Source organism: Oenanthe melanoleuca, chromosome 2 (assembly GCF_029582105.1).
Source record: "Oenanthe melanoleuca isolate GR-GAL-2019-014 chromosome 2, OMel1.0, whole genome shotgun sequence".
In the NCBI taxonomy this organism is placed as follows: Eukaryota; Metazoa; Chordata; class Aves; order Passeriformes; family Muscicapidae; genus Oenanthe; species Oenanthe melanoleuca.
In genome coordinates, this window is record NC_079335.1 from 109,335,969 (window position 1) to 109,362,891 (window position 26,923).

Below are 26,923 nucleotides of genomic sequence, written 5' to 3' on the forward strand. Positions count from 1 at the left end.
CTAGACATTGGTGAAAACACAGCAGAAGTTTGTTAATCCCAGCATCCTCAGAAGGATTTGTTGCACAGCATACATCCCCCTCCTTTAAGTGTAACAATTTTACCACTTCTGCAGTAAAAACCCAAGAAAATAGAGCATGGCAGGCAGAGCTATGCAATTCTTTCTGATGTAAGAATTCAAATTCACCAACTTGATAAATATGTATGCGTCTCCAAAACTAGAAGCATATTTAATGTCTGTTCCATGATTTTCTTCTCTAATAACTGCCCATAATAGCAATAAAACATGTTTCTATTTAAAAAGGAAATTACTAAAAGCAATGTGCAACAAATAAAGAAAAATTAGACATTAAAATATTGAGCACAGATTTTTTTTTTTCCCCTTAGCTTTGGGGCTTTTTCTAAAGATACCTTCCATCAATTATGTGGAATTTACCCTGCAATTTACTGTGAGCTGAAGTGACTGACAAGAGCTACCAAGATACCTCAGGCAAACCAGGTCACTCAGACTTTTTCTTGCTGTTTTGTGATTAAAGGCTGACCACAAAAACCTTTACATTCTGCAGAATGACATGCTTGGTTGGTTAAATATGCAGGCAATTAACATAGAGATAACATGCATTTAAATGGAGGTCCCATTGACCCCCATCTCTTGACTGCAACCTTTGCTCTGAAGCAGACAGCTTAGCAAAAATATTCAATTAATAAAAAGCCATGAAGGGCAACAACTCCATTTCAATTAATTTAAAAATAAATAGTGTTTACTGCTCCATATTTAACAAGTTAATAAAAAACAACAGCACAACTAATATCACAAGCAGCAAAGGAATGTGGCTGAAAGATCTTTATAAAGATGATATAAAAATACCTAACTCTTTTTCTCCTTTGTTTAGAATAAAACAGAACATTATGTATGCAATGACATAAAGAAATCCTGTTGTTTTATACATTTGAGCCCCTTCTTTCTTGCTTCTGCCCATGTCCTATCCCAAGTGTGATGCTACAACTTGCTGCAGTGACTCCCATCCCTCTCTTCAAGCATTCCCTACTGTTTCCACCCTCTACTCTCATACCTGTACCTCCCTCCCAAACTCCTTGTTGGGCAAAACCAGCACAAGCTCTGGTTCCACCATAGAGGGGCAACTAATGAATTACTGTAGTTACTTCAGAGGGACCAAAACTAAATCCATCCCATGTTTCTCATTGCAGGACAACTGAGTGTCCATTCTACATAACTGCCCATTTTCTGAAAATATTTAACTTGGTTCTATTTAAAAGTCCCAGCCCTCTTTTGCTTTAAACTGGACAATAAGTTGTAAACTTCAATGTGAATAAAAAAAAATAAATAACGGCTTGGAGACTCTGAAATTGGAAGCCAAACTGGGAAAATTTAACCATTTGTAATTTTTTAATAAAATTTGTAGTTTGGGGGGTCAAGAGAAACCACGTATCACACCACTGCCATCTAATGGAAGAAAACATCAGCCAATTATTGGTCCTGAGCAAGACCCAGTCAGACAAAAACTATTTCATCAAGTAGGAGAGTCATTTCTAGCACCCCTAACATGGCCTCCTCCTTTCCTCATCTATAATTTAGCTCTCCTCAAAACATTCTGGGTTGAAAAAAACTCACTAAATGTTATCCAAATGTACATTTATTCTCAGGAGAGCTGAAAGACTGGTTTGGTTTGGGTTTTTTGGCGGGGTTTTTTTGTTTGGTTGGTTTTTTGGTTTTTTTTTTTGTGGCGAATTCAGTAATTTAAAGAGATGTCATTTACCTCCATTCAAAATCATAACCTTACTTACAGTACCTAAATTGATTGTGAACCCTGCTCTTTTACAAAGACCTGGGCTGCAAAGTCCATTGGAGAAGGTTGCCTTTTAGTTATTTTTTGGTGGATACAATTATTGTCTGTACTGTTGATTAGCACCTAGAGCTTTAGTGCTCACATAGCTGTATATGGCAACCACAGCCTAAATAGAGGGAGCAGTATTAATAATGCCCAGCAGTTGCTTTCCCAGAAGTGGTGTGGGTGGGTTTTTCGATCAGCAGTGAGCAAACTACACCTTTATTGCCAGCAGTTATGATTTTTCTCCTGTGTTGCACATCTATTCCTGTTCAAGCAATCCTACACCATCTCCAGACAGGCAGCCCTCAGACACCCAGAAAGACAGATGTAATAAAAGTGATGGCACAGCCTCTTAGTGTTTCACAGTATACCCTCTACCAAGAAAGGGAACATTTACTCAGTTCACTTGGGCAAGTGAATTCTACTCTTCAAAACAAAAGCAGGGGGTGTGCAGTAACAGGGGAAGAGCAAGCAGTGACAAATTCTCTGCTGGCAAACCACAGAAGTGAAGTCGTGTTGTAACTCACAGATCTGATTCAGAATGGTTCCTGTTGAGTACCCACGTTCAATAAGAGCCTGTCAATTGGATTCATTATCAAACTGTCACTGTATCAAGGCAGCACATGTTTGGCATATGCTGTACACTCTGAGACAGCCTAAAGAAGGGCTCTAGCAAAACTCAGGACCTGAGCACTGTTCTCCTCCTGCCTCTGCCCTGAGTTTCTATAGGTTGGCTGCTGTGTCAAAGATCTTGAGACTTTTGAGAAAGTAACTCCTGAACAAAGTACCATCACTTTTAGAAGAGATGACTTGCCTTCAAGCAGCCAGAGGGCAAACAGATTCAATGCTGTATAGGATGCTGTACCATGGCATCAGAAAAAAAAAAAAGCTTAAGCAAAGTAATTCTTCAAGACATTTGAACAAAACCAAGGCATTGTAAGGAAGCTTTCAACAAAGCTGATTATGAGCCACTGTTCAGATAAAAAAAATTCTCATCTGTTCATTTTTTTTATATGAAATAGATATTTCCATGTCTGCTGAGACCACTAAGAGCCTACTGGCATTACCCAGTCCCAAAATGCACTTCAAGTGCATGCCAAGCTATTGGCAAAGTTTTATACAGACCAATGAATCAAAACATTAATCACTGTGTACAAATGGAAATTTTACTTTTTTATTTCTCTGGAAGGAAACAAAATTAAACCAATTATTTGTCAGCGATATGGGTCTGCAGATTTTGGAAGCAGTAAATTAAGAATAATCACAGATTAGATATGTCACAGAATACTTGAGCATCTTGAGTCTCCTTACAGAAAATATTTGCTAGGCCATGAGTTCATTTATGAAAAGATAATGACCCAGGAAATTTTTTTCCTTAATTGCAAAGAAGCCATTTAAGAAAGTGTCTGGGGAACTAATTAGGAAGGAGTTTCCTCTGTAGAGGACCTGGCTTTAAACTCAATAAACAACTTTTAGAGGTCTTGCTTGAGACAGAGCACTGTTTAGAGGCAGTCAAGAATGTTTGCTGAGGTGCAGCTGCATTTTGCAGGCATAGGGGTGAGTATGTCTCTGAGCCCTCACCTCAGTGACACGCTGGCCAGGGCTGGTGTGCTCCAGCTATCATGACTTGCTGGGCACAACTCATTGAATCTTTTCCTATTTCACTTGAGCAGACATAAAAAGCATTCAAACATATACAAACAGGAGAATCTCATACCCCCAAGCTAAAATGAGATTTTGCAAAACACTTGCACATTTGCCAAGACATAATAATGCCTGCTGGCCAACACAACAGGTGCTAGGAAAATTGCTTTGTTGTGATACCTAAACACCCATGAACACATCATCTGTAAAGTCAAGGAGACAACTATTTAGTTATTTTATATGTACATATGCAGCATTCCCACCCTCCCATATAGTTTCTGGTAACTTCTTAAAGTGGTCAGATTTACAGAGCATCATAGCTCATGAGCCCAGAAATCAAATGAGCTTTTATTTGCTAAGCTAGAGTGTGAATTTGCACTTTTTTTGTGAGGGAACAACCTCATGTTTTTTTACTGGCAACTCCTTTCACTTAATTTTGATGTATGCCTGCTGTCATGGTGTTTAGATGCCTCCTTTAGGTATTTTTTTTTTAAGACTTGACTCTTGGTCTCATGTGGTTCCATAGTAATATCACTCTTTAATTTAACCAGAAAAAGTATCATCTCAACCTTTACTTATAAAAATCACATGAGTGAAAGTAAAAAAACACTGAAGTTTAAAAAAACTCCCAGAAAAGAGACTAAAAAATCTCCAAATATTTACAATTTTTAAACAATTACCCTCATGTTGTTTAATGTATTTATCAAAACACAGAGCATTGCAAGTTTGCTTTTTCCCTTTAAACTCTTTCAGAATGGGGGCTCAGTGACACTGTTGAAGATGTCCTTCTTTCTCTGGAGATTTGGTTTTATCAGCTGGCCTGCTAAGCAGAAGTGGCAGAACTCAGCACAGTCTGTGCCCTCTGTTCAGGAGGCCCAGGGACAGAAGAATCAGATCAGTTGTGGCTGCTGCAGGTCCGTGGTGAGATGGATCAGCAGAGCCACAGACACGTGTCCAGCTTTCAAACTCCTGTCAGAAAACCTGCTGAATTAAAATATTCCATACTGCTACACTTTAATAACTTGAGAACTATTATGCCAATCATTACATAATGCTTTGGAGCGGATCAAAAAGGAAAAAAAAAATAGAAATGCAAACAAACAAAATTAATGCACAAAAACCCAGCACATCTATTGCTACTCTGACATCGAAAAACAGGGCTGATTTATTAGGTACACAAGTCTAGAGTTTCAAAATTAAATAAGTCTGTTTTACAAATTATTTACTTTCTACAAGATCCATTTCCCCTTGAAGCACACTGTGCATGCCCTCCTAGTGTGAACAGTTTACAGTCTGTGATCAGGCACAGACCTACTTGTCTGGAATTTTTTCCCTTCCAAAATGGCAATTCTGAGAATCATAAATTACACAGCACAGTTATTGTAATTCGAGCTTATTCCCAATAAATAAAATTTATTAACTAAATAGCTTTTTTTCTATGTAGCTTAGCTCTTTCCCACCAGCTTATTATTTCACATGGACTTGCTTTACATTGCTAGTTACAACCAAATTTTGCCATCTTAAGTATAAGAATATGAATTTAAAAATATAAAGTAAAAATGCATAATTTCATATAATCACAAACTTCACTCTTCATAGAATATGATCAGAGAATACTTTTTAAAATTTGAAGTTTTGAAAGTATTTTATCTAACACACATACTAAGGTATACCTACTATATGAATACAAGATTTATTTATCAAAACACCAGAGCAGAAGCCTCCAGTTCATTAAGCTCCAATGCATTAGAGTATTTAGGGATGTTGGTGAGTTTAAGAATATGAGTAGCAACAGACACAAGGCAGGACAGATTCCTTCTGGGAGATATGAAACATCACTTTATCATGCCATTCCAATTATCTCCAGCACTTATAGTAAGCCTCCAGTTATTCCATTTCTGTTACACAAATAAACTCTCAATTTATAAAATAGGTCATGGTAAATTTTATGTCCTGGTCTAAAAACAGCAAGGCAAGTGGAGAAATAAAATTGTATGTGATATATGGTGGGTTAACACAGATGACCTCATGGCTTTTTTTTTTTTTTCTTTGCAGTAAACCTACCACAATCCTAATGAATGCATATCTGCATCCATCCAGTTTTCATATATTAAAAAGAAATAGATCATTGATTACATTTCTCAACTAGAAAAATGTCATCATGAAATACTAAAATTATAAACAGAGTCACTGCATTTCCCCTCATCATGTCAGGCACATTTCTCTCCTAAGACAAACAATGCTTTCAACATATCAAGTCACTCAGGGTTTGAAAAAATATACATAAAATGAAGAATATACCAGTCTCCTACAAATTACTGTGATTCATAGGATTTATTTATTAAAAAAAAAATAATTCCCACAGGTGGAATTTCAGACTTTTAGTCATTCTTCTGTGCCCATCTTCTAAGGTACTAGCAAAATACTCAAAATCATGCAAGCCCCTGATTAAACCAGGAAGCAAATATGCATGCATGCAATTACAGTGTCTGCAAGGGCAGACACAGATGACAGTAATTCATACTCTAAGAAATGGGCTTGTGCATTTGGCAGATTAACTGTTCTGTATTCCATTGCTATGAGGTATGGAAACTGTACTGTGAAACAACCATTACTCATTCCCTCAGCTCTGAGCACGTAGGTCTAGCAAAGGCAAGCCAGGCTGGAGAGGGTGGGGGCTGCAGAGAGAAGAGTCTGCACGTTTCAGATCAACATTTCTCTCGAATGGTTGCTTTTATTTCATTTCCCCAGCTTTGTAAATTAGCAAATACAGTAGGCCCAGAAGGGGAAATGTGCAAGGGGAAGAGGGAGAAAGGGGAGGGAAAGGGAAAAAGCAAAAGCAGCCAAAACTCTCCAACTTGTTCATTAGGGGTTTTGTGTTCGAACATCTGAATGAATCATGTGTCTGGTTTTAATTATCCTCCATATGTATTTGTTCTTTGCTTTGTTCAGAGATTTCTGGCCATGTTGTCATGACTGTGCTTATTTTGTTTTATATATTGTTCTGTTACAGGGTGATTGTTACTTCTCCTCTGCCTCACTTAACAGTTACACCACCAACAAAGAGCAATCTGAAAATGAGAGGTTATGTCAAAAGTTGTCCCTAGCAAATTCTCTGGCAGCCTCTATGATTATTTTAGACCTGACTGCTTAATTCAGAACAGGGAGAGAACTCCTTAGATAACTGTGCTCCTTATCATGACAGGAATGCTGTGGGTATCTTTTTAAAATCTGAGGAATAATGGAGAATGACTTAAAGTACATCACTGAATGTTTTCCTCATTTCTCCAGAAGGAAAGCAAACACTTCTTGCTAAGCAGCAACCTGTTAAAAGATCTGTTGTTACATGGAAGTTTTGAAATCATTTCCTTGCTAAATTAAATATTTCTACTTTCAGCTTTACTCTATACCTTGATCAACACACAAATGACACTGAAATAAATTCTGAAATCACTAATCATGTGATAATTTCTATCATTTCCTTGAATTTAATCCACTCAACTGCATACACATCACAGGATGATGTGCTCATTTAACAAGATAGTCTTGTAGAAAGTGAGACCCAAGAAAGGCAGAAAGTGAGTGACACCCAAAAGACTGGAAAGGAGCAAACAAATAATGTGTTTTTTTCTTCCTTTCTTGTTGTTTGAATACTAGGTTTTGTTTGAGCATTTTTTGGGTTTGGGGGGGAAGGGGATTGTGTTGTGGGGAGGGTTGGTGGTGGTTGTTGTTTTTTGCTGGGTTTTTCTAGGAAATAGTTGTAGACTCCACTGTTTTAGAGACAGTTTCAACTTCTGGAAAAATCTTGGAGCAAACCGATGCATGAATCCATTCACAGACCCTCAAAGGTGGTGATTAGTCCTATGCAACACAGATTCAGAAAGAGTAAAAAATGTCATATTGCAATTTTGTCTAAAAGTATGTAACCAGCCTTTGAATAGCTCAGTATTATATATTTTAGTTAAACTTTGCTTCTCTTTCATAACTTGAGCAGATAGGAGAAAAAAGGTCTAGCTGATAATGCTGTGAAGTAGGTGTCAAACTGATTAGCAGATCCAGTTTAAAAAATAAATTCTCAATGGTTCAGTATTGCACTACCTGGTGTCTGAGAGAGTTTCCTCAAATGTCTTCCTCAGGTCTGTTATTATTCACTCTCTTCCACTTTATCTTGTCCAGTGGATTAGAGAAACCATTTATTAACTGTGAAGAGGATACTAAAGAGGTAAGTGCTGCAAGCACTCTGGAGGCTTAAGATTATACTCAAATCTTAGTAAATTAAGGAGGCCACAGGAAAAAATAGGATAAAAATTCAATAGAGACAAATGAAAATTTCTAGCTCTAGGAGGGAATAATCAACAACCCAGAGCAGAGTACACAATAAGGAATGCCTGGCTGGCAGCAGCAGTGGAAGAGTAACAAAACCAGGGGCTGCACAGAATCTCCCAGCATAAACCAGCACCATTTTTCTCATTTTTCCCTCAGAGATGCATCTATATTTTAAATACATATAAAATTATTTATATGTATACATGAACATGGAGGAGAGCTCTGTGATCACAGAGAAGACAAATCAAACTCCTCTGTACAACTTAAAATGATCCAGTTTAGGCCATCCAAAAACCTATGCCCAGCTCCAAGTTCTTCAGGTAAGGAGTGAGCTGATTAGAGAGACCAGCAAAGTGCAACATATTGAGAAATTTAAAACAGCCTTTAAGAAAAAAGTGAAACAACTAGTGCTTTGTCCAAGGAAAATGCAGATCAGTCTTCAAAAATATATTTGTTTGCTGCAAAAAGGAGTGGAATAAACTGCTCTATGTGTCCACTGGGGATAAGAAAAGAAGCAATAGACTTAAATTGCATCAAGAGAGATTTGGGTTAGACATTAGGAAATGCTTCATTATGTGAGGAGAGGGAGTGTTATCAGAGATTGCCTGAGGAGCTCAAGGAATCTCCACCACTGGAGGCCTTTGAGTGAAGGTTACAGAAATACCCCTCAGCAGTGGGTTAGAGCTGATCCTGCCCCAAGGCAGGTCCTGATCTCTTCAGGTCCCGTCCACTTCTGATTCCTGGGAAGCTGTTTTTTTTTTTCCTTTTTTTTTTTTTTTTTTTTCTTTTTTTTTTTTTTCCCTTTTATTTTTCTTGCGGCCTTACTGAAGGGAAAGGAAATTGTATCCAGCATTTAAAGCAGTAAAATATCTATTCTTTTTATATCATAAAGCATACTGTTAATAAATCCAATTATGTTTATGATCTTTTAATGGCACTACTTATGTCATAAAGATCCATCTTTGAAAATACAAATAGATATCTCTGCCCTACAGTGTAATACAACAGCATGAAAGCAAACTAAAAGAAAATACCAACTCATTGATATATGGCTCCTATTAAAATAATCTTAAAGCTAACTGCAATATAAAGAACACTAAAACCAGACATTTTTCTTTCTCAAAATTGTACAATTCATATTCTTTACAATATTTTCACTTCACATTTTGTGTTTCACAAGCAGATCCACTTCTTTCCTTGTTTACCACCGGCAATGGGAGCAAAGGAAGTTCTGCTCACAAGGATATCCCTTTATAACCCAATCCAAAAAAGAGCAAAGAAACCACCAAACCCCAAACACAATGAGGTCCTGTTCCTGGTATGATATTCAAAGAAATACAGAGTGATGTTATCAGAATTCTGCCAGAAGAGTGCCCCAAGGAAATCAAACACACGTTCAGGCAGAAGCAAAAGCACAGCAGTGCAACTCATGACAATGGCCCATGACAAATTGGTTGGTGGAGTTTTCTAAGACTAGAACTGCAGTCTTCCAATTTGCTTTTCTCCTCAGTAACTAATGAACACTGTTTCTGGCAGGCAATAGATAAAGTCACAGACTTCTATAAATCTCAAAAACATCTTTGGTACAGGTAGCAGGATTTTTCTCCTGTCTCATAATTTCCTGAGAATGTTTCTCTTCTGCTTCTCTTCACCCGGTATCTGGCCACTCACAAGACAGTCCTGAACTGCAATGCTTTTCCTTTTTCCTAACACATATAGAAATACTATCCAGGATGTGCTTGTTTTCAGGAGAACCCACTCTAGCAGATTTTATTATTCCAAAAGTATTCTGTACACCACTAGTGGAAATCTACAGAATCATTTTAAGGCACAGTTTCTCCCCCATAGGCTCAGTGACACTGCAGACTCATAAATGAGTAACAATTCTAGTCCTGAGATACTACTACAACATTAGCCAATATTTTCCTCAGCAGATACAGCTACACACAAACACACACAACATGCTATATTTAATTTAAAATTATTTTCATACATTAGCAGAAAAATTAGGAACATAAAACTGGAAGAGGAATTATTTCCATATCTTGGTACTGCAACTTGTAGATCTATTTGTGTCATAAAGAATATTTTCTCCTTCCATTAGCATATGCCAAGACTTCACAAAAATATAAAAATTAGACCAAGTTTTCCTTGGGAAACTTTTCCCAAAGGTTTCTCATCTTTATATAGGAAATCAATTTGCATCACTGATGATATCATTCAAATCAGACAGCACTATGTGGTTAGAAGGTAATTTACTCTTCTGCAGAAGCAATTTGATACTTGTTCTGATTTGTGATTTTCATTTTGTTTGTTAATGAAAAAAATTAATGAGCAATGTTACTGGAAGCACAACTCAAAGCTTTGGCATTATTAAATATGTTTGTAATATACTGTGCATTATGTTGATTGCACAGTTGGAGCCAGAGCTTTGGCAGTCAAGCCACCAGTCAATCATTCAAACTGATAATGAACTCACAGGGTGGACACACTGCACCTACCTTTGCACTGATTCGTGTTTTTGTCAAGAATTGCCTTTGTGGATACAATTTTCCCATACCTATGGAGAAAACAAAAACCAGAGGTGCAAGTTACTATATTTTAGTAAAGTACATAGTGATTTTTGCGTGCATATATAACACATAGCCTAAGAAGAGGTCTAGAGCTCTTGAAAAATGTTCATCTGATAATCCTGGAGAGATCCCTTATGCCACTAGCTCAAACACTTTTAGAGTCCCCCTGAAGAGCACATGCCACAACCCATCCATCTCTGATCCATGCACTGCCAGCATAAATGCCAATCACAGTAAGGATTTTAGAACACTGGCACTAGTAAAGAGGCTTCTTTGACTAAATTATTTCAAGTTTGTTTAGTTTAAATACAGATGGACCACATTCTTTCAGGATTAACAAAAATTATGGTCACTTTTTATACACAGGCACACACAGCTGTGCTCATGTGTGCATCCATGTCTATGTATATACACTCTATTGAGTTTAGATAAACAGAACCTTTGAGGTTTATGTGCATCTCCCAGCTCTTTCCAAGATGAATGTTAACACTCATTTGAATTTATATCACCTCCCATAGATAGCATGGCACTGCACTGCAATTTGATAGACTTATCATGGTGAAGAGGGAATTCGGGCAGCTACAACTTGTTATATAAAGCAACCAGACCATAAAATAGGTATCTCTGTTTACCTCACAGAGATTAAGACTAAAAATGCAGACTTAATAGCAAGTATCACAAAATCCTGGTAAAAGATCACAGAAGATGATATTTGTGGATGAACATAAGACACCAGAAGAATAAGTAAAATAATTTTATTTCTCAAATCACTGAGACATCTTGGTCTTCATTGAAGAGAACTTCCCTTAAAATGCCCTTTCCCACATTTTTTAAAAAGCATTACTGATACTCTGATATATTGGGCTTTCATTTGGAGGACTTTTCCATGAAACACGAGTTTCTACATCCACAAAGGACATATTACTAAAAAAGATTTAAGAGTTATAATATCTTCTAATGGCAAAGAAACACCCATGGAAAATAACCAACATAAGTTACAAACCATTGAAGCACATGGTAGACAAATGCTTATTTGGTTAATCTTAATTAACAGCAATATAAATTTGGTGTTAGTGACTTCTACTTGAAATCCAGAAGCCAAAATGTGAAAAACCTTGCTGCTGTTCCTTTCTCTGCCTCAGGAAGAAATCCATGACTCCCACTACACAGAAAAGAACTCAAGAACTCTAAGGGCAGTTAGAGCACTGTGCCACATATTCATGGACACACTCTTCTTTTGTTACGCCCTCACCAAAAAAACAAACAAAAAACCAAAAAAAAAACAAAAAAAAAAATTTAAAAAAGAGAGAGAAAGAGGAAATGGTACCACAACTCTCAGAGCATAAAAAAACCCTTTGGGTTTCAGCCTGGGATCAAGTAGCACCTATGGGAAGACTGGGAATGGCCTAACCAAAGGTATTCTTTGATACAAGCAAAGTTTGAGACAAAGTTCTCAGCTGAAGTTTTCATACTGTAAGTGACATGTAGCCACTCACTATCTTTCTCTCTCTCTTTGCTCTCCTGAGTGATGCAAAGTGAGACTTTCCATTTCACTGTTTTATCTTTCTCCAAGAACTCACAAAAGCATTTGTTTCCATTTGACTTTCACTTGAGGAGGAAAAGCATATTTTGCTTCATTTTGTTTCAGTCTGAAACCAGTCAGGAGGAGGAGGGAAAACTGACCTGAGAGTATTCACAATTTGTGTAAACTAAAACAAGCCCCAACTCAGCTATCGTTTAGGAGCCAAAAATGTCATGCAAGCCTTCCTCCCCTTCAATTCTCTCCACCCCCTTTTTTTTTTGCTGACTGTAGACCAGAAGGATTTTGGGTTCTGAAGGCAGACACAATCCTCTGTTCAGTGCACTATGATGGGTACACAGGCAGGTAGTTGAGAATCTATTTTGCCATTGCTGGCTCCACTCCAACCAAATACATAACAGATTTAATGTTAACCATGAGATCACATGCTTTTCTAACCTCAGGTGTTTCCAGAACTGGGGCCTTTGTACTCACTCACGTTCCACTTAATTCTATAATTCTTCGTGGTAGTACCTGAAGTTGACTTTGGCCTCTAAGATATTAGAGCACACGTCTTAAGAAGGCAAAGAAAAATTCAATTCAGTGATTTATGGCTGTTCAGTGGGTCACTCTACCCAGCAGGAAATTTGACCTGCATGGTGCATCTTCATTTAATATTAAATACATGAAAAAAAAAAAGCAAAAGCACACCTATCTTGTACAGTAATGCATCTCTGACAGATACATGGAAAAAGAATTCAACAAAAATCAGCAGCTAACCCACAACAACCTCAAATAAAACATGACCCCTACCTAAATTTCTGCCAACAAAAACCAACACCTAGCCTGCATTTCAGCCCAGCCACTCCTAATGAATTTATATGTTGCTTCATCCAAGTCATGTGAGAGCTAGAAGTTTACATTTCTTACCAGCAGAGACAGGCATTTGTGGTTCCACTGCTTTTATTAGAGATTTCATAGAGTTATTTGCTATGTACTGCAATCCTGCAAACCCTTAGTTACACTAGAGATTTTGCTCACAGAATTCTGTTCCGTTCAGGAAATGCTTCTCCCCACACTCAAAGTTATGTGCACACCTTTACATTTGCAGAAACAGACATCAGAGTGGTAAGAGGCACCACAATAACAAACCCTGTTATAGGCAATTAGCCATATGTCGGCGATTTAATCTGCTGCTATAAACCCTGAGTGCTACCACAAGAAAGTAATTGGAATTAATTTGGACACTGTTTTGCTAAATATTTGAAGTAATTATTCTACAGTAATCAGAACATCAGTTCTGATGAAGAATGTTAGTTTGTGTGCTGCATGAAATCAGGAAGGTATTTTGTTCCTACGAATGCAGTCATATTTCTTTCTCTCATGTGTGAAGTGTGGTATTAAGCTATAGCTCATCTCCAAAGTTGTTTGGCTTTCTGCTTGTTTTACCTTTAATCATGATTTGATTCACCCAGAAGTACAAAAAAAAAAATGTATTCAATGGGAATGTTCACAAAAATAAGGATAAAATACATCACAAGAGTTTATCTCTTGTTTTCTTATATTTAAATAGAAATTATTACAAAACTCGACAACCTGCACACCTGTGTTCTACAAACTACTGACATCATTAAAGTAAAGAAATAGCAGGTATGATCTCCTTGTTGTGAGAAAATGTAAGCACTATTTAATTTTCTCTTGAGTACAATTCATGGAAGTAGTCTTTCAAAGATATTGAATCAAAAATTCTGGTCATAAAAGGATGACTATAGAATTGAGTTCACCTCAATGCCATATTACCAACCCTTCAAAATAATGGCTGTATCATTAGTGATAACCTAGTGCATCATGCTAGCCAAGGAAAGAGACATAATGGCTCCAAGATGGTTACCTCAAGAATGTGTCTATTGAGCATCTGAACTGAAATTGCTGAACATTTCCAGACACTCACCCTGAAGTGTTATGGAAATGCATTGTAACTACTAACAAAATTTGTTCAAGTGCTTTTAAAAATCCTTGTAACTGTTTATATTCAATTATGCTTTTAATTCTTTTTTTATGTAATAATTTTCATGGAAAACCAGGTGGTCAGATTTTGAAAGAGCTTTCATGTTAGGAGCAACTGCACAGATTAGGACTTTAGCACATTAATGAAGAACCCATGCACTGAAATAGTGACTAGTTGTCCTCATTGTTTCTCATAACATATAAGGACTGCCTAGAAAATTATAAAGTTTAAAATCTGCAGGTTCCAGAATAGAGAGCTACTTGGAGAACTCATTGCCACAGCCCACACTGATGCCCCAACAGAGACATCACTACAAAAACCTATTGGACAGCTTCTGTGAGGAAAAATCATGAAATTAAAAGCAAAGACATATTTGTGCCCTGGAAGTCACATGCCACCAGAAACTGTGAGAGGATACCAGAGAAGCATCATCACATGTTGTCCCTGTTTTAACATAAGGCACCTCCACAGCTGCTGAAACAAATTCCTATCTGGCCCAGCCCAGCCACTCTTACATTCCAAGGAAACATTCAGTTGGGGGTGGAAATACCTTCTTAAAAACATAACCATTTTTACTTTATCTTGTATATATCAGTGAAACTGTTGAAGTCATCTGATATACACTATCAAAATTACAAAGGTCACTTAAAAACTCTTCACTTGCCAGCAGCAGTAACTGACACCATGACACAAAAAAAACAGAACAAAGGGAAGACCCCACAGAGCTGTGCACAGAGAAACCATCTCCCTGCTCAGTCCTGGCTATAGAGCTATGTCAAAAATCCCTCTGGAGAGCCCCATCCCATTGCACCCCACGTTTTCAGACTACTCAGCAGACTCAGGAAAATGCAAGCAATGCAAAATCAGCCCTTAATGTATGCACATCAAAGCAGATCACTTTAAGAGCTTTCAGGCAGGAGGTCGATCAGCACTCACACTGCAGACAAAGCTCAACACAACCATCTCCAGGAAGTTATTTGATAACTGCTGTTAAAATGGAGATAGTTCCTGAAGGAAAGCATTCAGCTGTGAGTGATACCCCTTGTAAGATGCACGAACCTTAACCACAGCTAAGCCCAAACAGAGGAGAATTTGCTGTCTCAAAGCACACCAAGAATGTGAGCCATTTCTGCTGCTCCTGTGGGTGCAGGGTAGGTAAGTGTAAGCTAGGGTTAGGAGACAAGTGAGACTCAGCTAAGGACTAGCTCAAGGCAGAGGAGCCAGGTGCACTCACCCCACTGCTGGCAGCCAATATGCCAAGAGAGGAAGCTGGCTGAGCTACAGCTGTGACCATGTATTGCTGCATCAAAGAATGGATTTCCTAGGAGGCCAGGCTGGTGGGGGCCACTCAAACTTTTCAACTTTTCCGTGTCATTTTGAGAAACAAAACCTCTGGGATGGGCTCAGCATATTCTGTCTTTCAAGCCAACTTTCAGGCTGGCACAGCTAGTCCTGTAACACAAGATGTCTGTGGCACCAGACAGGATAAATCTCTCACCACTCACCTGACTCTGTGCTGCACATGTGCTGCCATCCTCTTCTACACTGGGTGCACAGGCATGCATAAAATACAGCTTTTACCCAATTCCAACCACTGCTTGTATGCTTCAGAAAAAAAGTGAAGCTTGGAATTGAAACTCAAGCAGCCAGTCTACAGAACTCTTCCTTGCTTAAAACCAGTGGAGTTATCATGAAATTTCCAAGTTCAGAGCTTAATAATTATATCCCCAGCATTTGAGTTCACTCAGGGCCTCAAGCATTGCTCCAAGCACAATTCACTCAACTGAAAGCAGTCTGCATTTCTGGGCATTTAGGTAATGTATGCTTTTATCTTGGGAACTTTTGCACTGGGATGAATTTGACCAGCAGTAATTGGATTTAGATAAGCAACTCTGAGGCCCTTTCGTTCTTGTGAATTCATATCTAAATAGCATGACCAGGTTTATTTTGTTTAAAGCAGACTCCATTAGGCAAATCATGGATTTTGGGAGAAAATAAAGCCCATATTATGAAGACCTAAAGTATGGAAAGAACTGCTGTTGAATTTCTTGGAGAGACATTCTTCCTATAATACACTGTGACATTAACTTACAACATCCAAATACACACAAAGGGGAAATTCACTCCAATTTTTTTTATATATATATTTGCATGATAATTTCTGGGCATTTCATCCACTGCATGGCATTTTAAATGCTTGCATTTTTCCCCCAAAATATAAGACATTAATATTCTGTCTCTTAACAAAGACTGAGTTGCTTTGTTGGCCTTTCTCTGTATATTACGTTTAATTAAAATGAAACGAAACAAGAACCTGAAAATTTAAGACAAAGTTCTCATATTCACCCAAAAATACAAAATATATGCCATTCAGAGCATCTCACACAGACCAGTGTGTGGCTTGGGGAACAAACAGAAGGAGTTACTTGCAGAGAACCAATGGTGTACTGGACTGACAAGACTATGCTTCTGTAAGAGTTTAACACTTGGATGCTCTGTCTTCTCTAAATACATTGGTCTGGCTGCCATGTTTACAAAAACCATTCCTTCACTCAGTAAAACACAAGCTTTTGACACTGTCTCACACAGCATCCTGCTGGACAAAAAGTCCAGCACACACCTGGGTAAACACATCATGCAATGGGTGAGCAACTGGCTCATGGCTTGGGCACAAAGGGTTACAGTGAAAGAGGGGACAGCTGGCTGGGCATGGCTACTAGTGAAGTTCCACATGGCTCCATGCTCAGCCCAGTGCTCAAAATCTTCCTAAATGGCTTGGACATAGGACTGCAAGAAATACAGTCTAAGTTTGCAGAGGATACAAAATTGGGAGGAGCTGTTGTGTCTCTCAGGGGCAGAGAGACCTCCACGAATCACAGGACTGTGCAGTCACCAACAGTATGAAGTCTAGCAAGGGAAAGAGAGATTCTGTGCTTGGGACAGGGCAGCCCTGATGTATGGACGGAGTGGGGAATGAGAGGCTGGAGAGTAAAGCTGCAGAAAGGGACCTGGGGGTCCTGGTTGATGGCAAGTTGAGTGTGAGCCAGCAGTGCCCTGGCAGCCAGGAGGGCCAGCCCTGTCCTGGGGGGCATCAGGGAGAGCATCAGAGCTGGGCAAGGGAGGGGATTGTCCTGCTCTGCTCTGAGCTGGGGCAGCCTCACCTCCAGTGCTGGGGGCAGGTTTGGGTACCACAATCTAAGAGAGGTATAAAGCTAACAGAGAGCATCCAAAGGGGGGCAAAATAGATGGTGAAGGGTCTAGAAGGGAACACATTAGGAACAGCTGAGGTTACTTGGCTTCTTCAGCCTGGAGGAGAATGAGGAGAGACCTCATTGCAGTTACAACTTTCTCGTGAGGAAGAGGAGGGGCAGGCACTGATCTCTTCCCTGTGGTGACCAGTGACAGGACCTGAGGGAATAGCCTGAAGTTGTGTCAGAGGAGGTTTAAGAAAAAGTTCTTCACCCAAAGGACTGTGATGGTCCTAGTTAGTCTCTGTGAAGTTAGTAAGCAATTTAGACTAACGACTTGTCCAAGAGTTTCAGAAGCATCACCAAAAAAGGGAGAGTGGCCTCTTAAATATTTTGTTTCTACATCTAAACCAGCCCTGGACTTTCAGAAGGGATTCTGAATCATCAGCACCAAATTCTGAAAGGGCAGATCAGCAATTTTGAAACTGAGATCTTCTATTTCTGCTCCTAGCAGCACAATTAGAAGCCTAATTTTAAGCAGACAGTAATGAACATTGTAGCATGTGAGAAGAGAAAATTTTCAAGAGAATGCAAGCTGATGAATCACTAAAACATGTACATATTCAATAGTATCTTCTGGTACAGATATTTACTACTAAGAGTGTAGTGATTTCACTCATACATGGGCCTATTAGTCACCACTACCCCCAGCCACTGAAAATATATTTTTCAGAACTAGGAGAGAGGAAAAGCTATAAAAATCCATAAAATAACTATTTTTATAGCATGTCCATAAACACTGTTATTGCTTTAGACAAATAAAATCCAAGCTCTTACCATCCTATTGAAGAGCAGTTCCATGTTAGGAAGAAAGGACCTAAAAAACTATTTCAGATTGTAGATCATGCCATTTATTTTAACACTGCATTTACAGATCATATTCAGAAATCCCAATTCTCAGAAGATGCAAGCACCATCTATCTCAAATCACAGGGCTCTACTACAGCCCTGAAAGGCTTTGTTAGGACCTTTGGTGCTCTTTTATTGAAGAATAGGGAAAACTTAGTAGTTTTAGTGAAGTCTGTTTCTTGTAATATTTCAATAATTTTAGAAAGATAATCCTGTAAATAAACAGGCATGTAAAGAAACACCTATAACTAAAAAATTCCCCTGCTGTTAAAATTCTAGCTTTCCTTTCCAAAGGAAAATCTACTGCTCTTAAAGCCCAGGAATGTGTCTTGTCTTCACCCTCACTAAAATGAAAGACATATCTCACACTAAAATTAGAAATTTATTTACAAGACAACACATTTTTACCAAGTCATACTTCATATTCACACTAATCTGTATTTATATATTTCTATATGAACCTACACCTCTGGAAAAACAGTTTCATATGAGAGTGTATAAGCTTGAAGGCTTATTGAAATTGTTTTAAATACTTGGGAAATAAAAAAGGGTAAAACAGAAGTTAAAGTAAATTAAATTTAAACAGACACATTTGTTGAAATAGTAAGACCTTGAGCTTTTAGACTGCAAGATGTATATCATTTTAGTAGCTCATAGGTAATTTTTCCTGCAGCCTTGCCCCTTCCTTTGCCAAAATCAGAATAAGAATTTTTTTCAGCATGCAAATGAAGTAAGTGGTTTAATCCAACGCTTGCAGAAATCAAAGATAGTGGTTTTTTGTTGCCCTCAGTATGTACAACCTCAAATACTATTGACAGAGTTTGTAATAAGGCTATCACACCCTTGCCCAAGACAGAATAAAATGCCATTTACTAATGTGGCACTCCCCACAATAGCCTGACATTTTACAGGGTTTTTCCACAGCTTGTTGCAAGGAAGACACTTGGCTATTAGCTGCAGTTTCTATTCTAAATGCTGTTTATTCTTAATTAGTGCTATGTATTATATTCATATTAAATCTGTATATTTAAATATTGAAGCTATTTAAGACTATTTAAAAATTGATTACATTATTGTATATCATATTAAAATTATGACATTTATGTTTTTACTTTGATAGAAAGCTATGTTTTTCCCTCACAGTTCTGCCATGACAAATAACCAGTGTTAATAATTAATTAGCAAAATATTCTACAGTTGCTAAATTAAGTATGGAAAACGAAATTCATGCACAAATTAATAACTATGATTTCATGCAGTACAGTTCAGTTCTTTTTCTGGGCCATCATTAAATCTTCAATTACTAATTATTCCACATTTTCAAGAATTCAGATGTCTTAAAAAATAAAATGCAACTTTTGTTTGCAGACATTTATCAGTGCCTCTAAATTTTCTGTGTGATAGGAGGCACTATTAGGAAGACAGTTTAGAGATCTGAAAGCCTTCACTGAATGCAATATGGTTTACTGTAGGCTGTCACAAATGATAATGCCAGGCATACACTAATTTTCAAAGGGCAGTGGAATTATAAAAAGTCCAAATCTTTTCTACTATAAAGACACTGCTCATTGGCACTGAAAATAAAAAAAAAAAAAGAAGCAGTTTTCAAACTTGAAGAATTTCCCCTAACAATTCGATTATTTTAGATATTGTGGAAATACCCCCCTTCTCCCCAGCACATCATTCCAAAGTGTAGAATTTATTTGCTTTCTAGCATGCTGTGATGTCTTGAATCCGATTTCTCATTCACAGGCTTGCTTACTTTTGGAAGATTCATTGTTAAATTACAGTTGGTATGAACCAGCATGCTAGCATACCATGATATTAATCTCTGAAGTGTTCAATCATGTAACAATAGCCTCATTATTCAAGGGAACTCTAAGCATTCAGTTTGTGAAGATTTTTCTGACATTTCATGAAAACAATTTACTCTTAAAAGAATTCAATGACTGCAACATATTGTCACACACACACACACACACACATATATATATATATATATATATATATATATACACACATGCCTCAATCAGATGGTTCCTCTCTAATAATAATAGACAAGGAAAAGAAGAGGAATTGAAAAGAAAAGGAATTACAGATAAAAGCAAGAACTCCAGCTACCATCAGGGACTGTGAACTCAAACTGATAATTTAAAGCTAAAGCATTTTATAGGGTTCACACAGAGGCCACTTGAGTCAAAGGTGTGAGTGAGACTTGAGTTCACACAGCTCCCATTTCATTATTTGCAAGTTAGAAAAAATCCAGGTACTTGGGCTGTCTTTAGAAACAACACAGTTTTGAGAGGAAATGTTTCTTCAGTATTTTACATTGCAAAATACATCATTCAGGATCTACATCACAGAAAATATTCTTTTTCTTCAATATATTTATTTTAATCCTTTTATTTCCAGGGCTGGAATGTCACTGTTGTATTCATTTTCCAAAGGCTGAACTTTGAAAAAAGTGGCACAGAGATGCATATTTTTTTTCTGCCTGAAATTTTCAAGAAACAACAAGAGCTTGCATTTGGAGTTTTACAATTATGCGGGCAAAAGTTCACACTGCTTACCCAGAACTGGGACAGAATACCTCTGGGTTTGAGTTCCTTTGAATTTTAATTCCATCTAGTATATTTATAAAAGCAAAGATTTTTCAGTCCATTTATTTGTACAGCTCTCACACAGCGGCAGGCTCGGGAGAGTGTGTGAAAACAGATTCGATAAGCTATTTGTTTGTGATATTTTTAAATGCTCTTGCACATGTACAATTTCAGGCATGTTGAGCTTAAACAGGACGAGTGACATTTCTCAAGGTTAAATTATCTTTGCAGGCTCATAAATTGATGTGTTTGTTTGGTGTGGAGAGTCCTCCCTACAGCCTCGCCACAGCCAGTGATGTACACGGGACACACAGTGCATGCTCCCGGTCAGACAGGGCTTTACCTTCCTCACTGCAAGGCATACAACCACCACAGTAATTAGGCTGAAGAAGACAAATCTGCTCTGGCTGGTAACTCACCACAACTCCCAGGTATTCACCAAAACCTTCTTCTGAGTGATAGTTATGTCAACAATGAAATTCAAACTAGGCGAAGCTGCCCCACATGCAATATAGATACACAATTTATGAATCAAGTAATAATATTGTTTATGTTTTCAAATCCACTAAAAACTTGCAAGTGAATGAAGCATTAAATGAAGAGTCACTTGATAGAAAAATACATTTACAGGTTTAAAAAGATATTTAGTTTAGAGTCTTTGTCTATAGTATAAATAATTCTTCACTCTCTATTATCCAAAGACAGATGGACATATTTGAACATATTAGGCTTACTGTGTCAGGTGGATAAATATCTTTGGAGGGAGAAAGCTTGTTAAAAATTTTACTTTGGATGAGACTCTTGTTTTCCAGAAATGTGGTACCCTTCTGCTGGCTCCAAGGGCTGTCCTAATTTACACAGATAAAGCAATTGCCTCATGTCTTTAAATACTGAAGTTCTACTTTGAGAAGACATTAAGGGGCAGGTTGGGCAGCATAACCAGCATGTCCTGTAGCTCTCTGCTTATCAGTCAACACTTCTGAGCCTAAGAAAAACAAAATTTTATTTAACCAAAAGCTCAAGCTTTGTGCCAGCTGCTCCCACTGGACACCTCGGCCATGAGTATTGTACAGAAGAAAAGCCAACACTGGCAATTGATGTGCTCTGCTGTGGTTCAGTTTGTGCCCAAAAGCAGCCAACAAGGACCAAGAAGGGATGAGACAAGCCACAAGATTCACTGAAGAAATAAACTCTTTATTTCCATAGAGTCTTCTGTCCTTAAAAGGACACTTGGTTGGTCCTGCTGGGCAGATCCCTAGATGGAAAGCAATAAAGAGATGCATTGTAGCCTATCCTTTCTGAAATATCCATGGGCAGATCTACAGAAAGGCACAAGAATTTAAATGTTTTTTGTTTCTGATGAAAATTTTTACCCCAGGAACAAAAGACTGAAAAAACACAGGGAGCCCATTTTGAAATCTGACCAGTAATTCTGAATTTGGAAGCAATTTAACTTTAGTTGCTTGGGAACCCTCAAGAAAAGACTTTTATATTACTGGCTTCAGGCATCTTCAAATAAACTAATTAAGTAAGATACAATCCTCAAACCGTATAAAGATACACATGGAAAATCTGAGACCTCATTCTGAGTATTGGGCATACTTTGAGAGAGAGAGAACTGTGATTCACTGGGATAAATCTTCATCTTCCTGAAACTGGTCAAGGAGCATAGTACTGTCAATTGCTCTTTAATGCACAAGGAAAGGTTATGAAGTTAATTTTGATATTAAAAAATTGCAAATAAATATGAGACATCCTTTTCTTTTGCCTATATATTTCAAACCTTTGTTAAAGACTCAGGCTGTATTTTCATGCTTCTCTTTAGTGCCATGAGGGAAAGAAACCTACATTTTTATAAGAATTGAAAGCTGAGTTCTCTACCTCATCACATGCCTAAGGAACTAAGGGTTTAAGAAACAAATACTGTGAACCTAGCAATAAAATTTTGAGGCATGGCAACACCAAGGGCTACATCTTCATCAAATATTAGTGAACAACCTCAGCTAGGGTAAGAACACTGCTTGATAGTTGCAGGGTTTGGGTCCCAGAAAACAATCTCAAGGAAAAAAAAATATAGCAAAGAAAAAATCCAGCCTGTGATGCATTCCTCACTTTATAAAAAGAGCTGGATTTAAAGATAGATCAAAACCCCAGTGCTGACACCCCTCACTTACTGCTATCACACACATAAATATTATGTATATATCGATATATACATATATAAGTTTATATAGATATCTCTACAGATAAATTATATTCCAGCATATCTATTTTGCCAAATATAATCTCCCAAAGGTGCTGGGTATAAAAATTAGTAATACAAAATTTACAATGATCACCTATAGCAGCAAGCTGCCTGCTTTTTCAACATCCCATTGGAAGCAGTGAAAGCACAAAACCTATGTACGAAGGTCACAGTCATTCTTCATGGTGTCAAAAACACATCCTACAAGAAACAGGCAAATATTCTGAAAATATTTACAGCTGTGAATGACTGAATTCATGTCCTGGACAGTCTTGAATGCACTCAATGGCCAACTTTCATCAACCTAGCACTTGCAGTATCAGACCGTGTATTTACACATTCCTGAAACATCTTATTCATGAACAGAATTTGCACTCTTTCCTCCCACTTACTCAGACCTTGGGAGTTTCTGACCCTTTCCCTTTCTGCTGTTCAAGGAAGGCAGTTCTCAAAAGACCAACATCTTGACTAAGAAGCCAAGGCAAAAGAAAAGGTCTGCTCTAGTTGCTCATTTCCCATATGGCTGTGCCCTTCGCTTTGCTTGGGCTTGCTCCAGAGACCACAGAGATTAAGAGAAAAACCTGTGGATTTGCCCTGTTCTGCAATTTCTGAGAGCCCTTAAATGTTACTCTACATGCAACATTCCATTTTGCAAGACAATTTCCTATGTTCAGACTTCAGTTTCTTTTTGATTCCCACATTCTTAGGACAACAATTTCTTTGTTCAAGCTCCCATGTTTATGGTAAGTTATCTTATCTCTGGTTTAGCCTTTAATATTGAGCAGAGTCAGGAAAGAATCATCCTCTTGTTTGAGATGCAAAGGTTTATGTCTGCTTACATTTTTAAGATACACAAACATACTTTTAAAAGTCTAAGAAAATATACTCTTATTAAAGCTGTTATCTAAATGATGATATTTAACACCAGTTGCAGTTTAGTTCCCTTATCTCCCTGTGAAATAGCTTTTTTTCTTTCTCTAGGATGCTGCCATTCCACTCTCATATCAGAGCTTGAAAAAACTTTCTCCAGCTCTGCAAAGGGAACAGCAAGGTTGGATTAGAAGGAAATTCACAGAAGTTAGAGTGAAGAAAACTATTACAGGGTGTGTGGGGAGGAGAATTTTCGTACCTCAGGGCCACCCAAAGTTAAGAGAGACACTTGATGTCACAGTGAAACTGGTTCAGAGAAGAGACACAAAAGCATAAGATTGGAGAATGGCAGAAAAATTCAGGCCCTTGTCTGAATTCCAAACTGTATCTGCACATGGTGAGGAGCACAAGAACCTGTCCACACCACAGTCATGCCAGTTTTGCAGAACATGGAGCTACCTCAGCTGGCTTTGACCTGGTCCCAGGTTTCGCACATGGCTCTAAAACCCAGATAATCTCCAGCAGAGGCTCCTGCAGGAACTGCACACTGTGAATGTGAAATGCACACTACTGACTCAGCCCTGCATGTTTGTTCTCCATCTAAAAGAAAAATGCCCTTTAAAAACTAAAAAAAAAAAAAGTATCATCATTTGCAGTGTTCTCCCCAACCTCCCTATGTCCCCCATCCTGACCTTCTCCTAAAGGCTAATTTCTTATCCACCTCTAAGATTAGTATGTTCAAGACCTGCTCAATTTTGACAAGTGAAAAAAAAAAAAGCCACCTTGAACAGAAAGCCTTTTGAGTCTTCCCTTACTTTTGAAGCCTTTGTATTTTTTAATCCCTGTTCTGCCAATTTTGTCTCCCTTTCCCCTCCTCCCCTTCGGTGGAAATTTTCTACTCTTTACAAGCCTGGCTCTCTGCAGAAAATTGATTTCCCCTAGGATACAGCCATCCTACTGTTCTATGCATGGTCATTAATGACCATCCTGTTCACCACAGAGACAGACAGACACAGTGGCACTCCTCCCCAGCTCCTTAGCACAGAAAGCACACAGGGAAAAATTGTAACAGCCTCAGAGCTCAACCATACCAAGAGTTCATCATCCCCAGAAAACACCATACAAAATCCCCAAATGAGCTATTACAAGAATAAAATGATTCTTGCTGGTTTCTGTCACTCTTTACTTCCACTGCTTTAGACTGAATTTTTTTTAATCTCTCTCAGGTAACAACCATTATGTAGTTTCCTCTCTCCCAGAGGAGGTAGTTCCCTTCTTCCCCCACATGGGAACAAACCCTAATCAGATGTGTCTTGGACTCATACAGGTTTTACTTGGGGACTGGCATCAGGCTATCCCAGGGCAGAATGCATTTCAGCACAGATTGCACAACCTGGCTGAAGATGTGAGAGAATGCCTGGGTGCTGCACTTCTTGCCATTTTAGCTGCTTTGCAGGTAATGTACTTGCTGGCTTCAGCATTCCTGGGAGATCTGCCACCTCACATCTGAGTGCTGTGACATCCCATCCTTGGAGATTCTCCCCTTAACTCTTGCCAATGGGTAACACAAAATGACTACTCACAAAACTGCTTCAGCCTTCTCTATAAACATCTTGTGGACAGACTCTAAACTGACTCCCCATCTCCTCCTCGACCCAAGGGGTTATTGCAAGAACTTCCCTTTGTCCCTGATGCTACAGACAGGTGTACTAGAGGACTGGAAGTCATAAGCTACATTACTAGTTTCAGCAGAACCAAAAATAAGGAAAAATATTCATAAAGCCTAAAAATGGATATAGAGCTGGCTTTTGTGGGCTCTGTTTAGTATTCAGCTTGGTTCCAGTGAATTTACATTAAATAAAAAGGAGCAGTGTCTTTAAATCAAAAGATAAATTTTAAACAAAAGAAAACCTTTCTAGTGACTGTGATCAGGAAAAAAAACCAACTCTAAAAAATAGTTCTGAAACTGGAAGAGGGCCTTAGCTACTGAACTGCAACTTGATCTGAAAAATGTCAACACAATGTTTGCCTGATGCAGCACTTCAGAAAAGCTGGGGTGGGGAATTGCCCAAACCAAGACACTCATATTTAAATCTCACATTGTCCAGCTACACTTTGTATATTGTGCCATGATTTCTTTATATAACTCTCAATAATTCTAGCTGATACTAACCAAGGAAATCCTCTGCACACAAACAGGACAATCCACCCCACTGTAGGTCCCATAAAATCACACGCTCTGTGGAAATTTCCAAATACCTCAACACAATATGGGTGAGTTAAGGATAAAGTTTCAAGCCTGAACTCCATAATTTCCTGTCTTTTGCTGGTCTACGCCGCCCTTTAATGTTACATTAATATCATTTCTGCGGGTGTGATTGAATTACCCGCCACTCCTGATGCCAGCATTAGTGGATTTCTGTGTAACATGAGAGCACACTTTACTGCTCAAACTGTTACTAAATACCATTAAGCAGAGCAGCTGCAGCCTTCCTGATAGCAGGACTGGAGGGCTACCTTGTTAGGAGGGGACAAGCACTTTACTGCTGGCACTCAGCCTGAATCCCAAGAGCCCTCAGCACGTCCAATTTGCCTTCGTGTCCCCACCAGGCAGCCTGCCACAGCAGATCCCTCAGCCAAAAAAAAGTCCCCAGGCCTGTAAGTCTGCTGGGATGCAGAGATTTCTCTCACAGGCTCAACATCCCAAGTCCTGCACGATGCTGCCGTGACTTGGCAGCCTGAAAGGATCGAGATGCATTTACTTGGCAACCTTTTGGCTCCAGGTGCAGCAGAGGGCTGCTAAACTGTCCACTGAGAGCATGCCTCACACACTGGTGACAGCCACTAACTAGTGGCACAGTGCTTTAAAAATCCCTTTCCGAAGTCTTTGTGGAGAGATTAAAGTGCCACACGTACGTGAATTGTAAAAACTCCAAAGGGAGATTTAATGTGAGTTTCTCATCAATACCCTTGCACTGCTAACCAGCACCCACCAAGCAAATTGTGAGCCTGACTACTCTACAGACACATCTCTCTTTAGAGGAGGATTGTGTTAGAGAAGAAAGGGGCAGATGAGGAGCAATGGAAAGAAAGAATGAGGGAGAATGAGGAGTTTACATCTGTTCCACATAGCTGGTTCACTACACACTGACAGACAGCATCATCCAAGTTGCAATGAGCTGTAGTCACACT

At 38.5% G+C, this 26,923-nt stretch overlaps 1 protein-coding gene across 7 annotated transcripts in view; it reads right to left on the reverse strand.

Moving 5' to 3' along the window:
- Nucleotides 1-26,923, reverse strand: part of RBMS3 (RNA binding motif single stranded interacting protein 3) — a 691,053-nt gene that overhangs the window by 303,150 nt on the left and 360,980 nt on the right. For all 7 annotated transcript variants that reach the window (XM_056483533.1, XM_056483538.1, XM_056483537.1 and 4 more), the window contains one exon: nt 10,321-10,379. In XM_056483533.1, coding sequence (XP_056339508.1) covers nt 10,321-10,379 — 59 coding nt within the window. The remainder of the gene's footprint in view (nt 1-10,320; nt 10,380-26,923) is intronic.